The 18,405-nt window shown below is 39.9% G+C and overlaps 1 protein-coding gene and 1 long non-coding RNA gene across 5 annotated transcripts in view; both read right to left on the bottom strand.

Moving 5' to 3' along the window:
- WDFY2 (WD repeat and FYVE domain containing 2) overlaps positions 1 to 18,405 on the bottom strand; it is a 178,424-nt gene that overhangs the window by 39,981 nt on the left and 120,038 nt on the right. For all 4 annotated transcript variants that reach the window (XR_004279123.1, XM_032314638.1, XM_032314636.1 and 1 more), the window contains exons 4-5: positions 15,119 to 15,173; positions 6,239 to 6,389 (exon numbers count right to left, since the gene is read on the bottom strand). Coding sequence is in view for 3 of the 4 variants with exons in the window: in XM_032314638.1 (XP_032170529.1) it covers positions 6,239 to 6,389; positions 15,119 to 15,173 (206 nt within the window). In the remaining variant the exon portion in view is untranslated. The remainder of the gene's footprint in view (positions 1 to 6,238; positions 6,390 to 15,118; positions 15,174 to 18,405) is intronic.
- Positions 11,701 to 15,112, bottom strand: LOC116574129. The gene is made up of 2 exons (XR_004279126.1): positions 12,967 to 15,112; positions 11,701 to 12,736 (listed from the first exon to the last, which is right to left on the bottom strand). It is a non-coding gene; the product is annotated as an uncharacterized LOC116574129 (long non-coding RNA).

Here is an 18,405-nt window from a genome sequence, read left to right as displayed (position 1 = left end):
CTACTTAGTCCAGAATTTCAGTACCTGTCAGAGAGAGGCTGTCTACGTGACTGGTCTCCAGTACAAACCTAAGGCACTGAGTCTCTAACTAGCTTGTGGGGTTGATAACACCTAGTAAGGCCACATCTAGAGATCTATCCCAGAGATACACTGGCCAAACTACAAAATGCATGCCGGAGGCTATTTGGGCCACACTATTTTAAATAGCTAAAGTTTGAAGGCAACAAAAAAATTCCAACAAAATGGCACTTACTGAATTAACTAGGACATGCCCATGCAATATTGGGGGGAAAAGGAGCTCCATATCATAAGCAAACAGACATGGAGAAATTTCCAGGGTATATTATAAAGTGGGGAAAACAAGCCAAGGTATTTAAGCTACACTATCTTTGCCTAAGAAAGAGAGGGCTAGTGTGTGTGTGTGTGTGTGTGTCTTGCAGGGAGGGGGATAGGGGGGCAGACTTATTTTACAAAAGGAAGCTCTGGTATGATAAATCAAGATCTCACACAAGTGGCTGCCTATGGAGAAGGGAGAAACGAGCTGAAGGGACAGGGATGGTAATGAGACTTCTCTTGTCATAGTTTCCATTCTGGAATCATGTCATTATTTTACATATTAAAAATATGTATAAATTTAAAAGAAAAAAATCCCCCAAATTGACAACAAAGTAAAATCAATGAACCTAACTACCAAGTTGGTGATATAACCACAGTTAACAGAATTATTCAAGTGACTCTAAAATAGTGTTTCAACTGTACATCCTTGGGAGAATGTATTCTGAGGACAAGGAGAACTGCAAGGAAATCTAAAATCTCATTCCGTAGTCTTGTTGCTATAATACTGCTATTATTATTTTGAAACAGCTTAAATGTACCACAGGATAAAGTAGATATGCTAATGTTTTAGAAGACAAAATTTTCAGCTCAAGGTAAAAGAATCAAGTACAAAAATGAAGTAGAAACCCTATAATGTTAAATCTGAATTTATTATATGAAATATTTATTTTCTTTTCAGAAATATGCACACATATATTCCCTAGCTATCTCTGAATACTACTCCTCACTAAAAGAAATGGCTAATTCAGGACAGGGAAAGGAAAATACAAGATGAGGTTAAGACACGTTATATCAAAGGCTCTCTATCAAAAGCAAGAGGGGGGCCACCTGGGTGGCTCAGTGGGTTAAAGCCTCTGCCTCTGGCTCAGGTCATGATTACAGGGTCCTGGGATGGAGCCCCACATTGGGCTCTCTGCTCAGCGGGGGGCCTGCTTCTCCCCCCCATCCTCCTCTTGCTTCCCTCTCTGCCTACTTGTGATCTCTGTCAAATAAATAAATAAAATCTTAAAAAAAAAAAAAAAAAAAGCAAGTGAGATTATAGCAAACGACACTGGAGCCAGTATGATGGAACGCTAACTGGCCAATAGGACAATACTACCATCAAAAAAGGCAAATTACTGAAACCTACTGGATATATTATTTAAAAAAAAAACCTTAAAGGAGTTTATAAAAATGCTCAAAAAGAAAAAAAAAAAAAAAAAAGACACCTACTGGAGGTAACCAGGGCACTGAATCTCCACTCTGAAAATGAGCAATTAAAGATAATTAAGAATTTATGTTGCTTTTCCCATACTAAATGTATCTCAAATAGCCCTAGTTAAATGAGGGAAAGTTCTACTTTATAAAGAATTCCAAATAACACATGTGGAGTAAATGATCTGATTACACAATTGCCATTTTTGTGACCCTAACAAAAGAACTGGTTCAGGAGAGACCAATAAAGGCAAGGCTGATGAGCGGGTCAAGTGCCACAGCAACCCCGGGGTCACCACCTGAAAAACTGACCAATATGGGCCTTGATGGGAAGGGGGGACAACCCACCACTTAGGTGCCTCCTGCTGCAAGCACTAGGAACCAGACAGCACAACCACAAGCTGGATCTGAACTGAACCAAGACTGTAGAGGTAACCCCCAGCTTACAAAAAAAACATGGGAGAAGTATAGGTAGAAGTGATGAAATGACATCCTGAAGAAGCACAGATCACTTCAGAACGCGGGGCTGCCTCCAGGAACATGGACTCTGTACCTCCAACAAGTTATAGGAGGATTTTAAAAAAAAGGGAGGAGTGCCTGGGTGGCTCAGTGGCTTAAAGCGTCTATGTTTGGCTCAGGTCATGACCCCAGGGTCCTGGGATTGAGCTCTGCATCGGGCTCTCTGCTCAGCAGGGAGCCTGATTCCTCCTCTCTCTCTGCCTGCCTCTCTGCCTACTTGTGACTTCTGTCAAATAAATAAATAAAAATCTTTTTAAAAAAAGGTGGGGGGAAGGAGGAGATCACTGCTCTAGACTGAGAGATTTAGGATAGGACAACCATAGTCAATTTGCGAACTGTGTCTGGACCCGATTTCAAATCAACTCACTGGAAAAAGCCAGGAAGTGAGATGTGAAAATGGATCAATTATTATATAGTATCAAGTAATGGTTCTAAATTTTTAGGAGTCATAATAGCATCGTGACTACTGAAAAATTCTGTATTTTTCAGTGGCGCACAATGAAGTTGGTAAGGATGAAATGACATTAGGTCTGAAATTTGTTTCTGAATACTCCAGCAAGGAGAGAGAGAAAGCCAAAAAGACTGAAGAATCAATCTTGGATCTGGAGAGTATGTGAGTGTCCATTACAGCCTCTTCTCCCAGATGGTGCATGTTTTGAAAATTTTCAACATAAAACATTTTTTTAAAAGTGAAGAACAAGGCACCACAGATTCTCCCAGTCTCAAGAACAAGGGAGATATACGTAAAACAACATTAAGATTGATGTGGACTAAGGTCACCTTACATTTACCTAGGTTAATTATAAGGACACAGATAAAGAAACAAACGCACTCTGATACCCGACCGTCTTTATGATGGCAGGTGAACAGTAGCAGTCTCGTAAAAAAATATAAATGCAGCAAAAGCTATTTGAAAGAGAACTGAAATAATAAAATTATAGTACAACCTCGAAGCCAGCATGACCGTCATTAATATAAAAATCAAGATAATCTTACAGCTTTCCAGTACTCTTGCCCTGAATATGAATAGATCTAAGAGACTTCCTGGTGAAAAGACCTTGTCCTATATAGGGTGACATCCTGGAAATACCTACAACACGAATAAAATCTTGAAACGGAGAGTACCTTAATTATTTCTGCAGAAGCATGAAAAACGGGATTGAAACACAGTCAAATGACAAGACTAAAAGCTGAAGCTTAACTATTCACAAATTTAAATACTAGGAAGTAAAGGGACGAAGGAAAACAGTTCAATTTCCCAGCATCAACCTGCCAGGTGACCTCTGGGAAATACCTCCACTCTGCTGGATTTAGGTGTTCAAAGGGCTAGGGGAAAGATGGTAATACCCAAGTTCTAATCCTGGTTCTGCCAGGTAGGAGTCCTGGCAGTCCCTTAACCTTTCTGAGCCTTGGTTTCTACACTGTGAAAATTGGGAAATTGGTCTTTTGGTTTTTACTTCTAATTATCGTTCTGAGAGTGAGCAAAGTGACACTATGTAGAAGCACTAAATACAACTTTGGGGAACTGCAAATTAAGACATTTTTCTTTTTCCTCTGCTCCTCGCTCTCCTCTCTTCCTTTCAGTTACTGCCGTTACCGTTCTAGCTCTCTCAACGCTTGCAGCTTCAGACCTTTAGCCAAAGCAACCAAAGATTTTGAGGTTATTCAGGATCTGGTAATTCGATTTTTGAAAGGTCAGTGTCTTTGTCTTCCTTTATTTCTCTACTTGAATTTTGGTTATTTCCACAGTACTTCTCCCCCTCCCCTGTGAGGCCGGAACAAAGGGGGAAAAAGGCTAACTCAACCTGATTTTTCTCTGTTGCTGACGTGGATGAATGACCGCTTGAGCTGGAGACGGGAAAAAGGTGGCTCATCTGTGGAAGTTTCTTATGTAACACCACCACTGTCCGCTAGAAAGAGACATTAGGGTACTGATATTATTCTGAATATTTTATGTTGTTTCAGCAGAAGTTCTTCCTTAAGAAACCTGTAAGTATGACAGGTGGCAGAAAGAAGAGGAAAGAGGTGGGGTGGAGGATTCCCATGAAGAAATGTGTTTAAAAGTTGGATTTTAGTGTGAGCCCCAATATTGTATGAGTATGTTTACACTGTTAACAATCTGTGCACCAGGCACCTTCCAGAAAAAACCCTCCAGCTCTGGGAAAGTAGCATGTTTCCCATACGGCACCCTCTGAAAAAGTAACATGAAGTTACGCATTGTGCACAGAGCATCGGAAACTTGTCAGAGATAGAAGGCTGTAAGGCTATTCTTAAATCAGGAGTAAGGGCAGGCACTGTGACTCCAAACTCGGAGCTGGAGAAGCAAAATGTGGAAGGTGAGGGAATCTTCTGGAAGAGCCTGAAGCTCCCCTCCCCATTAACGGCAAGGCTGAACTAGATGGTTACACTGGGAAATGAACCCAGAGGCTTTTACACACACACACACACACACACACACACTTCTGATACCGGATCACATGATTTTTTCAGCTTGGTAAACACATGGTGTGGTCAAAGGAAACAGCTGAAAAATGAAGGTGACTTTAGAAGATGCCTAAAGAGAAGGGTCAGGGACTACCACAGTCAGGAGACTTTCGATTCTGGGCATTCGTGTTGTTTCTCATTTTCAGATAGCTTAAAAAGTAAACTTCTTAAGGGTAAGATCTGCCTTTTTTCTATATTCCTTGGCTTGGCTAAGTAATAAAGAAGATGTATCTTTTAGGCGTAGCTAGTGATGTAGAACCTGGCATAGTACGAACAAATTCTATTGACGCCATACTGGTCTCAAAAGGGTAACATGGTATGATGGGAGAAAACAGCAGTGCAGGGCAGAAGACCTGGGTTCTGGTGACTTTCTGACATACTAGCAGGGTGGCTGCAGATAAGGCAGGAGACCCTTTCTGCGCTTCAGCTGACTCATCTGTAAAATGAGGAGTTGACCCAGATGACCACTAAGAGCCTTTCCAATTCTAATACTGTAAGAAATCAGTCAACTACGACAAGAGAGTTCATATATTTCAGGCATTAGGCTTATGTCAACTGGCTTTTAGAAAGTAAACTCAGGTTTCTTAACAGGGGGTATCACCCTCTCAAAGATAAGTTGATCCTGTTTGCTGCTCTTTATCACTCTCATTTCTGGCCTGCTTGGCAACTTGCCATTTTTAGAACCTTCCAGGATGGCCATCCTTAGTTTCATCATCTTGCTCTTCCAAGTGAGGAAAACAAGAAAGAAAAAGAGGAGTACCATTAGCTAACACACACACACACACACACACACACACACACACACACACACAAATACAGCTACTGTCGCCCGTCTGCAAGGAGACAGCAAAGTACTTTGTCAGATTTGTTGAGAATCACTGAATAGGCATTTTATAAATATGAGATGAACATTTGAAAGCAAGTCTTACTACTTCTTCCTGCTTTTGCTGACAAGTGATCTGTTTCCATGTATTCCCTCATTCATCACAAGGTGGAGAATGATTCTCTGCTTTTTAAACCAAGAAGCCCAGGGCCTGCTGTTCCTTACACAGCAGCATCACCACCCCGGGCTTCACAACAGTAAAGCCCGTGTATGCTGCAGCCCAGTGGGCTGGACTTGAGGATTATCCAGCATGAGGGATATTCACACCCGGCGTATAGGTCTAGAAACTTGGGGGATAAGAATTAGTATCATTCTACATATCCGAAAAGGGCCTTATATCTGGAACAAAGTCTGTACTATTACTGTGTAAATACCAGCTAACCTGTGGTTGTGGCCCTGTAGCTTCTCCAGAAATATTTTAAAATAAATAGGATTCCGGTGGTTCTTCACAACCTTAATATCTGTATGCAAATTACTTCTGTAGGTAAAGGCTGTCTTTCACTGATGGTTTTATCTCCCTGTTCCAGAATTCCTTACGACAGCTGAGGCTCAGAAATCTGGACTGGGCCCTGTCTGGATGTCAGAGTCACCTTACAAGCTGCTCAGCAGGATCTGTTATTTGGGGGGAAATCACCTCACTTTCACCCACCTCCGTGAGGACCCTCCATGATTTGTGTTACCAGTCAAGTCAGTGAGAAGCGTAATTAGCAGGGCAACTCAGCAAATAACAAACTTTCAAGCTGCACATACCCAAACTTTTCATGAAAGAAAGGAGACAACAGCTAAGTTCCCACCCAGGGGTTTTTGTTCAGCAAAGGATACTGCAGGCCCGAGGCCACGGCACTGGTACGGTAACCTCCCAGGCGTTGCCCACTCTCCGAGCAGTGCCAGGCAAACTGCTTGTCCTGCCCCGTGCTCAGCACCCACTCCAGCTCCAGGACAAACAGGATCATCGTCACTCTGCTCTGATGCGCTAAAAGCCAAGAGACAAGAAAATAACCCATAAAGCATCATAAAGGAGATTGATAAAGCATGGTCCACAGAGACGTGACACTGTCTTCTCCCCATCCCAGATGAAGCTGGAGAGTATGGACAGACATTAGAAACACAGCCCGGAACAGTGGTTCTCACTAGGGGGAGAGGTATACCACTGTACACAGGCATGGCTGAGTTGTTTTAAAAAAACAAACAAACAACAACAAAAAAACACTATCCATTTCCTTCCATCCCTCTCTTTCTTTCCCACCTGCGCCAACCCCAAGTTCACCACCATCCAGAAGTCCCCATTACCAAAGGGCCTGGGCCGCCTCTCTCAGACATGATAGAGCTGCTGGATTAGAGAGTGTCAGTCTCAGTGTGATCACAGAACAACAGAACACATGAGGTCTTATAAGAAAGTCACCTGGGTGAGTTTATGCAAGCTTAAAAAAAGTATGGAGTGCTACTGTTCTCCTTTTGGTGAAGTGTGGCTTACTAAATCCACAACAAAGTTCTAGATGAATTTTCTGTAAGAAATCAAATGCTGGGAAGGAGGGCAGAATTACTCCCAAGTGACATGTAAAAGAGAAGGAAATCACCCTTATATCAAAGTATACACACATGTGATAAGGAAGGCAAATCTCCCAGGGTTGCTCACACACAGGCAACACCATCACAGAATTACCGTATCACACAATTTCACAGTTAGAAGAAACTGCTCATATCATCTACTCCATCTCCCTATTTTACATATGGGTAAACTCGGGCACAATGAAGTTGAGTAGTTTGGCCAAGATCTCATGGCTTCTCAATTATCAAATAAAAATCCATAAAAATTTGTTTTTTCTTACACAGTTCCAGAGAATGAGGCAGAGGGTGCCCATGGCTGTTGAACAGAGCTGACTGGGATAGACAAAGATCAGTAACCTGAATCTGGACCTCACTGTCCCTGTGCCCAGGAGCTGGCAGTGTGGTAGGCAAGAGGAGACCCGTCATGAGTGGAATGACGTGATAGAGAAAATACCAGTTTCCCATTCTGATCGTGAAAACAGAGTTAGTAGGGATGGACCAATGCAGCTCTACTGACAATAACAGTATCACCTGCCAATTTCTGAGTGTCTAACAAGTGCCAAGAACTTACATATATTCTTTCACTTAGTCACTATAATGACCCTGCAAAAGTGGGTGGTTTCTTCATCTTACAGACACAACCTGGCCTTGGCAGGAGGGCCCTTTTACACTGGCTACCAAACCAAAGAGTACCTACAGGACAGCCATTTTACCGAATGCCTGATATTTTAAAATCTGGTATTTGGGGGCACCTGGGTGGCTCAATGGGTTAAAGCCTCTGCCTTCGGCTCAGGTCATGATCCCAGGGTCCTGGAATGGAGTCCCGTATCGGGCTCTCTGCTCAGCAAGGAGCCTGCTTCCCTTCCTCTCTCTCTGCCTACTTGTGATCTCTGTCAAATAAATCAATAAAATCTTTAAAAAAGTACAATAAAATCTGATATTTGAAGCATCGAGTTTCTAAAGGGACACAACAAAGAAGGGGTATAGAAGTAATAATACCATGACTTCTCTACAGTAAACACCTGCCTGTCAGCGTATCAGTCACCATTCGAGATCAAAATGTTTGTTGTCTTTAACATAAAAGATATGACTTCTCAGAAACTCCTGAAGATCTTGTCATCAAATGTCCAATTCGAGCTCCACCAATGATGGAATCAAATGAACTTCTCTATTGCTTCAAGTTTCTCAAGTCTATTTCAGCGAGATGGTAGCCCCCAGCATTTTGTCCCTATCTGCCATCATTTTCTAAGTCCAAGGGGGAGGACGGCAGCCCAAAACAGAAGGGAGGGGTTAAGCACTCTGAGCTGCCCTGATGTGAGGGGAGTAGACAGAGGCTCTCAAAGGTTGAGTGACTTGCTCAGATCGGCACAATGAATGATGAAACTAGAACTAAAACCCTAGCTTCTCTTTCTGTCAGTCTGGCTAGGACTACTGAAAAAACAAACAACAAAACATGCCCCCAAACTCAGAGCACATACTCCTTCTAAGGTGACAGAATTCTTTAATTCAAGAAGAAACCCTTTAAAGGTACACACATATCACTAAGCTGCAGAAACGTGGGCTTGAAGTCTGGCCATACTTCTTGAATAGGAAGGCTGAGAGAGGACATCCTTGTCTTGTTTGTGATCATAGTGGAAAAGCATATCATTTCTCACAATTAAGTACAATGTCAGCTGCAGACTTTTGTAGATATTTCTTAATGGAGGTGAGGAAGTTCGCCTTGATTTGTAGTTGGCTCCGTATTTTTATCATGAATAGGTGGCAGAGTTTATCAGATGCTTTTTCTGCACCAATTGATATGATCATATCATTTTACTTCTTTAGCCTCTTGTTGTGATGGATTACACTGATTTTCAAATGTTAAACCAGCTTTGCATATCTGGAAAAAATCCCCTTGGGCATGGGTATGTAATTTCTTCTGTATATTCTTGGATATGCTAGAATTTTTTAAAAGGATTATAACATCTAAGTTCATGAGAGTTACTGGCCTGTAGTTTTCTTTTTTTTTTTTTTTAAAGATTTTTATTTATTTATTTGACAGAGAGAGATCACAAGCAGGCAGACAGAGAGGAAGGGAAGCAGGCCCCCTGCTGAGCAGAGAGCCCGATGCGGGACTCGATCCCAGGACCCTGAGATCATGACCTGAGCCGAAGGCAGTGGCTTAACCCACTGAGCCACCCAGGCGCCCTGGCCTGTAGTTTTCTTAATAGTGTTTTTGGTTTTGGTATCACTGATTGTTTTTTAAAAAAAAAGTTTATTGAGGTAAAATTCATCATTTATATAATTGTAGAGTGTATCATTTAGTGGCTATTAGTATATTCACAATGTTGTACAATTATCATGGAAAAATGTTCTATTTATAGAACATTTCCATGACCCCAAAACAAACCCACATCCCCAATTCCTCCTCCCTTGTTCCTGGGCAACCACTAAATACTTTCTATCTCAACGATTCTTCTATTCTTTTTTTTTTTTTTTAAAGACTATTTATTTGGGGGGGGGAATAGCACTCACGTGGGGGAGGCGCAGAAGGAGAGGAACAAACAGACTCCCCACTGAATGGGGAGCCCACTGTGGGACTTGATTCCAGGACCCAGAGATCATGACCTGACCCAAAGTCAGATGCTAAACCAACTGAGCCACACAGACTGAGCCACACCTCCCTTATTCCTGACATTTCATATAAATGTATTCATATAAAGAGTGGTCCTTTGTGTCTAGTTTCTTTCACTGACTTTGTGTGTTTTCAAGGTTCATCCACATTGTAGCATGTATCAATATTTCATTCCTTTTTTGTGTCCAAAACATAATTCATTTTATTGGTATACCACATTTTATTTAACCATTCATCCATTCATGGACGTTTAGGTTGTTTCCACTTCTTGCCTACCGTGAATATAGGCACAATGGCATGCGATCCCTTCCTTCCATTTCTTTGGGGTATAAACTTGAAATAATCCTTGCTTGGTCATGATGTACTATCCTTTGTATACGCTGCTGAATTTGATTTGCTAAAATTCTGTTGGAATTTTTGCATCTGTTTTCATGGGGAAGGCTGGCCTGTATATTTCTTTTCTTGTACTGTCTTTGTCTAGTTATCATGTCAGATACCACCACTTCAAAAATCATCTGGAAAGTCTTTTTCTGAAGGAGTTTGTGTAGAATTTGTATTGTTTCTTCCTTAAATGTTTGATAAAATTTACTAGTAAAGCCATCTGGGCCTGGGGTTTTCTTTGTGGGAAGGTTTATTTATAAAGTCAATTTCTTTAGTAGATATAGGGTTATTAGGGTTATCTATTTCTTCCTGACCTTTCACAATTTTTACTTTTCAAAGATTTGTTCATTTCACTTAGGTTGTCAGATTTATTGGCATAAAGTTGTTTATAATATTCCTTATTATCCTTAAATATCACTACAATCTCTAATAGTGTCACTTCCCTTATTCCTGATAGTGGTGGCCTGAATCTTCTCTCCTTTTTTTCTGGTTTAAGTCTGGCTAGAGGTTTATTGCTTTGATTCCTCCTCTCAAAACAAACAACAGTTTTTGGTGTCATTGATACTTCTTTATTTTCTTTTTCTATTTCATGAACTTCTGCTTAAGATTTTATTTATTTATTTGAGAGGGACAGAGAGAGCACAAGCAGGGGAAGAGGCAGAGGGAGAAGCAGACTCCCCACTGAGTGGGGAGCCCGACATGGGGCTCGATCCCAGGACCCCAGGATCACGACCTGAGCTGAAGGCAGACACTCAACTGACTGAGCTACCTGGATGCCCCCCTTTCTGGTTTCCTGATGTAGAAACTAAGGTCACTGATTTGAGACCTTTCTTTCTTCTAACATAGGTGTTTAGTTAAGTACTGCTTTAGTAGCATACCACAAATTTTGATATGCTGTTTCCACTTTGATTTCTTCTTTGACCCATGGATTACTTAGATGGTCCATGGTTATTTAGCTTCCTAATATCTGGGGCTTTTCTGGAGATATTTCTGTTAACTGACTCCTGGTTCAGTATCATTTTGATCAGAGAACACACCTTTGAATTCTTCCAAATTTACTGAGACTCGTTTTATGGCCCAGAATACGATCTACTGATAAATGTTCTGTGTGAAGTTGAAAAGAATGTGTCTTCTGCTTTAGTTTAATGGAATGTTCTACAGATGCCAATTACAGCAAGTTGGCTGTGTACTGTGTTCAAGCCTTTTACACCTTACTGATTTTCTGCCTACTTATTCTGTCAATTACTGATATATTCAATCAATTATTGAGAGGAGTTCTAAAATTTCTGACTAAAATTGAGGATGTGTCTATTTCTCCTCCTAAAGTTTCATCAGGTTCTGCTTCACATATTTCAAAGCTATGTTTATTAAGAGTATAAACATTTGGGATCATTATGCCCTCCTGATGGATTGATCCTTATCCATTATGAAATAATCTCTGGTAATACAATCCTTTACCCCTGGTAATATTCTTTTCTCTAAAGTCTAACTATTATCAACATAGCCACTCCAGCCTTCTTTTGACTACTGTTTGTACTATGTATCTTTTGTTATCCTTTTACTTGTAACTACTTTATGTCTTTATATTTAAAGTACATTTCTTGTAGGTGGTTTATATTTGGGTCTCCTTTTTTCATTCAAGCTGATGGCCTCTGCCTTTTAATTGGCCTCAGACCACATACATTTAATATGATTATTGATTACTGGTAGGTTTAAATCTATCCCTTTGCTATTTGTTTTCTATTTTTCCCTCTTACTCTTTTTTTTTGGCAGGGGAAGAGGAGTTCAGTGAGAATGATTTTAATGATTCCATTTTATCTCCTTGGCTGGCAAATTAGTAGTAACTTTTGGATTTGTTCTTTTATGGCTGCTTTAGGGCCAGAAGTATACATCTTTAACTTACCATAGTCTTCCTTCAAGTGATTCTACTCCACTTCATGTGTAGCATAAGAATCTTACAACAACAGCATACATTTCCATTTCTCCCCACTTCTTGGCTTTTGTGTTACTACTGATGTCAAACATTTTAATTTTACATGTTATGACCCTCATGCTACTTTATTACTTTTAGTTAAAAAGCAAATTGTCTTTTTATAAGATTTAAATAATAACGAAAAATCTTATAGTAACCATGCCTGCTGTTCTTCATCCTTTTGTGTAGATCCCTATCTTCCTCTGGCATCATTTACTTCCTTCCTGAAGGACTTCCTTTAACATTTCCTTAAGTGCAGGTCTATGAATTCTCTGTTTTTTATGCCCGAAAAATTTTTTATTTCACCTCCATTTTCGATATCTGTTGGATTGATTCCTTTTAACTTTTGTAATCTTATTTTTATTATTATGAATTCATCTTAAGTGGGGCTTGTTTTTGCTGTGAGATCTTTGTGTGACTTGTCTTGTTGAAGAGAGCTTTTGAATTTATTTCTAGTAGATACCAGGAGGATACCCCTGGCCCAGGACCAATTCATACGTTAAATTCTTAAGCTGAAGCTTCTAGCATGAATGATTTAAATTTGTGTTCCAAATCCAAAATTTTAGGTTGTAATTTTCATTTACCTGGAAGATTCTTCCCTTCGATCCAGATTTGAGATCAGGAATAAATTATGCTATGGTCTTCTGGGCTAGTAAGTGGAGAGTATGGATCCTCTTTTTCATGGGGCTATAGTCCTTTATGCATTTCATCTTTATATGTAAATATGAGTTGCAACTTCCTATCTCACTCAAGTCCTAGGTCTCATCTTTTGTCCCTAAGTGAATGTTCATACAAAAGCTTTTACCTGGGCGCCTGGGTGGCTCAGTGGGTTAAGCCGCTGCCTTCGGCTCAGGTCATGATCTCAGGGTCCTGGGATCGAGTCCCGCATCGGGTTCTCTGCTCCGCGGGGAGCCTGCTTCCTCCTCTCTCTCTCTGCCTGCCTCTCTGCCTACTTGTGATCTCTCTGTGTCAAATGAATAAATAAAATCTTTAAAAAAAAAAAAAAAAAAGAAAAAAAAAAAAAAAAGCTTTTACCTATTAGAAGTTCTGTTTTTCTCCCCAAGATAGCTACCATGTCAGGTAGTATGCATATCATTTTGAGTTTTAATTCTGTCTTTGCTTCTGGTACATGGGACTCACCCTCCTGTTTCTCTCATGGGCTTAGCATTATATTTTAAAAATATATATATAATGACTACTGGGATTTCAAAATGTCTTGATGAGTTGAGATGATGGACTTAATGAGATGAATAACCTGCAGTCCAGCATTTAGGCTAAAAACAAAATAACCCCCCCTCTCTACCCCACACCAAGAAAAGCAACAGCTTCAAAATTACAGGAGACATAGTTTAATAATAACTCAAGTGAGAATCATTAAGGGGTTTGAGCTCACTGCTCCACATGAGCCCACAGTATAAAGTGGCCTGTCAGAAGTTCACCCTTTATGGAACAGTGACCAGAAGAGGAAGGAAATACAATTCTGTAGTTATCACATTACATATGTATATTGGTTATCTACTGTATAACAAATTACGCCAAAACTTAATAGCGTAACACAGTAAACCTTTATTATCTCAGAATTTCTGTGGATCAGAAATCTTGGTATAGCTTAGCTTGGCGCCTCTACTGAAAGGTGTCTCACAGGATGAAATCAAGGTGTGGTGGGACTACGGTCTCATCCGTAAGACTGACAGAGGAAGGACCTGTGGAACTCCATGCTCTCTCATGTCGACTAGACTCACTCCTCAGAGGTTACTGAGCTACCTGAGGGCTTCAGTTCCTTAACAGCCACTGAAGTGGCTTCCCTCAGTTCCTCACCACATAGGCCTCTCCATAAAGTGGCTCACAAGATGGCAGCTGGCTTCCATGAGAACCAGAAAGAGCAGGAGAGAGCAAGCAAGAAGGACTAATCTCTTTGTAACTTAATCTTAGAAGTGACATCAATCATTTGCCATATGTTATGTATAGGTTACACTCAAGGGCATGAATAACAGGAGACAAGGATCATCAGGAGCCATCTCAGAGGCTGCCTACCACAATGTGTCCCATTTTTAAATGGCTCCAGAGGTACAACATGATATCGCAAGACCTGTGACCAAGACAACTAAAAAACAAATTTTTTTTAAAGAAAAAAAATTCAGGTCATGTAAAGGAGAATGTAAAATGTTTGAGATACAAGGAGGAAAGAAGAGACCAGGGTGGGAATTTTCATGGCTGTTTTAAAATCACTGAAAAGCTGTCATGTATAACAGAGATCCAACTTAGTTTCTGTGGCTACAATAGGCTGAACAAAAACCAACAGAGGAACTTTCTAGTATTCATAACATAACATTTTAATGACCTGGCTACCTGTCTGTAACCTCTACATAATTACAAACTGCTTACAGGCAGGTACTACACATGTCTTGTTTACGATTATGATCCTCAGTTACTGAAACTCAGTAGGTACTCAAGGAATACTTGGTAAGTAGTATGTGAAAACAAAGAATAAATCCACAGGGAAATGAATTTTGGCTCAAAATCTAGAAATAAAGAACTTAATACTTGCATTTTATAAAAAAACCGGGATGGTTTGCTAGATATGTCTTTGGAGGTATCAGAAAAGAATGTGGATGATCATACACAGGATGGATGGAATCAAGAAATTGTGGATTAAATAACCTCTAAGTCTTAAAAGATCCACTTTTAATGTTCTGATCCTATAACATCATTGGTCTAGATAAATAAATCATTACAGAAAATGGCTCCTGATCCATGTATGGCACACTGCCAATGTTGAAGACACACTAAACTTCTTTCCCTTAGACAACATGGATATTCTAAGGCCTTTAAAGATATTTAACCAAAAATGAAACGAGCCCCATGTAAAGTAGCTCACTTCTAACACTGACCCTACTCTCTGCACCTGCTACACTGCTTTGAGGCCGTGTAGTGTAGCAGAGAGACAAAGGACAAATGTCAGAGGTTCTGGGCTCACAACGACCCAGTCCGCATGTTCTGCATGTTACCAGCTACAGGACCTTAGGCAAGTCACCCAACCTCGTTAAGCCTCAGTTTTTTAACTCAAAGACTTGGATAAAATTCACCTGAAAGGGCTGCTCTGTTTTGTTTCCCCTGACTACTATAAAGTGAAGCTGTCAAGATACATTTCAAAGTCTAAGTAAAAACACTGCTGTCTCATTCCTACCTTGATAGTTTTTCACAGGAGTCATCTTGTTATAATCTTCTGATAAAATAAACTCCTGCAAAAGAAAAGAAAAATATCAAGTAAAAAGAAATTCTTTAAGTGAATAATTAGGTTTCGATAAAACATCATCACAGAATTAGATCTAACATTACTATGGCCAATCAACTCAGCATTTTTGTACATCTTTAAAAGTAATGATTATGATTATGATTCAGTGCAATTACAATTTTTATCTTGTAACACTAAGGTTGGTTTTTTGTTTCTGTTTTCTTGAGTATATGTGTGAAAAAGAAAATGATCAAGTTCAGTGTCTTGACAGTGGTCAATTTTGAAGATACCCTCATTCAACTTGCTACAGCTGCAAATTTGGCAGGTGAGCAAATCGATGGCAATTCTCTATTACAGAAGCAAATCAGGTATTTTATTTTATTTTTTAAAAGATTTTATTTATGGGGCACCTGGGTGGCTCAGTGGGTTAAAGCCTCTGCCTTCAGCTCAGGTCATGATCTCAGGGTCCTGGGATCGAGCCCCACAGTGGACTTTCTGCTCAGCAGGGAGCCTGCTTCCTTGTCTCTCTTTCTGCCTGCCTCTCTGCCTACTTGTGATCTCTGTCAAATAAATAAAATATTAAAAAAAAGATTTATTTATTTGACAGATAGAGATCACAAGTAGGCAGAGAGGCAAGTAGAGAGGAGTGGGGGGAGCAGGCTCCCTGCTGAGCAGAAAGCCTGATGCAGGACTCAATCCCAGGACCCTGGAATCATGACCTGAGCCGAAGGCAGAGGCTTTAACCCACCGAGCCACCCAGGTGCCCCTCAAATCAGGTATTTTAAAGAGTCTGTTTCTAATATCATGTGACTTATTTCTCCTTCCAGTAAGCTTCTCAAGCCTGCACTTTACTCATCCCAATGGTACATGGCAGTGTCTTGGTATAGTAAGAAATCAGTACTGACCCAACAGAAATGTGAAAAGGCATCTCCCAATCTCATGAGATTAATTTGGATGTCAAACTTACTCAAAGATAGTTTCTATATGACACACTGTATATACTTTGTGAGGCCACACAAAACGTGAGCGTGTGACTTTGTGCGTGTGCATATGTGCATTCTTCAGCCACGCATCTACACATACAATGACCCATATGTAGAAGCGATTCAAGTGTTTATAAGCCCCAGCCAATTTTGAGTCCTTCAGCTTCTTTCAAATGCAAAATATCCATATACTCTTAAATAGCGAGTTGTCAAACATAAGGAAAGCTGCGAAGGATAATAAATTGATGCCTTCATCTGAGCTTAGAAACAGAACCATGAGCTTTTCAAAACATTTGGAGGCTTCCAGAATTTTTCCTTGAGGACTTAAGAAAGGCATGTAGGAGGACAGAAGTGTAAACTTCTTATCTGCTCTTGGGTATTTACTGAGTTGCTATAGTTTAACTTTTTAGAAGAAAATACTTATTTTATTGTTTCTGTGATAGATGCCACCAAGGGAAGTATGAGGTGATGTGACAGAATATAGGAGGTAACAAAGTTCCTCTGGGTGTTCACTTCCCTATCCTGGCTATGGATTTTCTTCCCCATGATTCTCTCAGTAAAAACATTATTCAACTTGTCACTTTTTAAATTCCTATCAGTATTCCTTTAAGAAGTAGCACCATGCTCATTTCTCATTTCTGAAGAGACTCACAGTTGAAGAGAACAGACTGATTTTTAAAAGTAATGAAGTCAGTCGTTCTCCCATGAGCAGCTGGTGGTGTGGGTAAGAAAGCTGTGCACTCATCTAAGCCTCGACTCACTGCCCCCCTCAGTCCCAAGCAGGAGTAGCTTGATCCTGAGTTCCCCACTTTAGAGCGCCCCAAATTTCCTCACATACTTGCTGAATAAATTTACTAAAGACCTTTGTTATTTAGGCAAGAGTTTGCTGAGTTCAAAGAGCTCATGTTACTTTGAATACACTGAAATGGTTCTCTAGCGTGGGCAAAAGGTCACTCAATTCCTTTCAGGACAAGGCAGGGTGTAAAATGAAACAACTAGGTGCAGATCTGTATTTAGAATCAACATAGTAGATTTAACAAACACAATAAAATTACCAGTTCACTGCACTGGTACACTTAATTTTTTTGTTCATTTGCTTTTCCTATGAAAATAGAAACACGTAATCACGGGGAAAATTTGGGAGAGTTTTGTCGGCCATTTTTATTCTTATTTTTTTGATCAAAGAAACAATATGCTATTTTAAAGAAATGTTAAGAGAAGCATTTAAAAGTCCTTTGTGATATTGTTTCTCAGAGATAACTATTATACAAAGAATTATTGGAATAATATACATAATAAAACAAAATAGTAATACTTTTTCAATTCAGTTTCTAGTATTAATTCTAGTATAGGTAACATACAGTGTCATATTAGTTTCAGGTGTAAAATACAGTGATTCAGCTCTTCCATACATCACCCAGTGCTCATCACCAATGTCCTCTTTAACCCCCATGACCTATCCCTCCCCCACCCCATTCCCCTCTGGTAACCATCAAAGTATGTTCTCTATAGTGAAGAATCTGCTTCTTATTTTGTCTTTTTTCTTCCCCTTTGCTCATTCGTTTTGTTTCAATTCCAGATGTAAATAAAATCATGGTATTTGTCTTTCTCTGACTCAAAATGTTAATACTTTCTTTTTTTTAAATGTTAATACTTTTTAACAGAGCTTTCTTTCTGTTAACAAATCATGTATAACATTCCACATGAGTACATGTTTATCAACTTCACTCTTTTTAATGACTGCAAAGAATGTGCAGTAATGGTCTCCTACTGAGAAATGCCTGCATTTTGTTTTCTTTATTTAAAAATATTACATTCAATATATTTCATCTTTTTATATCTCCAACAATATTTCAATGAAATGAAGTTCTAGAATTGCTGGATGAGAGGGCATGACCATTTAAAATTTGACAGCTATTGCCAACTTGACTTCTTAAAAGATTTTATCTTTTAACCCTCACAAACAATGTAATGTGAACGTGTGGCTGCAGCTTAGAATATTTTGTTGGGGGGCACCTGGGTGGCTCAGTGGGTTAAAGCCTTTGCCTTCGGCTCAGGTCATGATCTCAGGGTCCTGGGATCGAGCCCCACAGTGGACTTTCTGCTCAGCAGGGAGCCTGCTTCCCCCTCTCTCTCTGCCTGCCTCTCTGCCTACTTGTGATCTCTGTCTCTCAAATAAATAAAATATTTTTTTAAAAAAGAATATTTTGTTGGGTTTAACCAATCAAAGCTCAGTAGATCAGAGATGTACACATT

Source organism: Mustela erminea, chromosome 15 (genome assembly GCF_009829155.1).
Source record: "Mustela erminea isolate mMusErm1 chromosome 15, mMusErm1.Pri, whole genome shotgun sequence".
In the NCBI taxonomy this organism is placed as follows: domain Eukaryota; kingdom Metazoa; phylum Chordata; class Mammalia; order Carnivora; family Mustelidae; genus Mustela; species Mustela erminea.
This window is presented reverse-complemented; position numbering and strand designations above follow the sequence as displayed.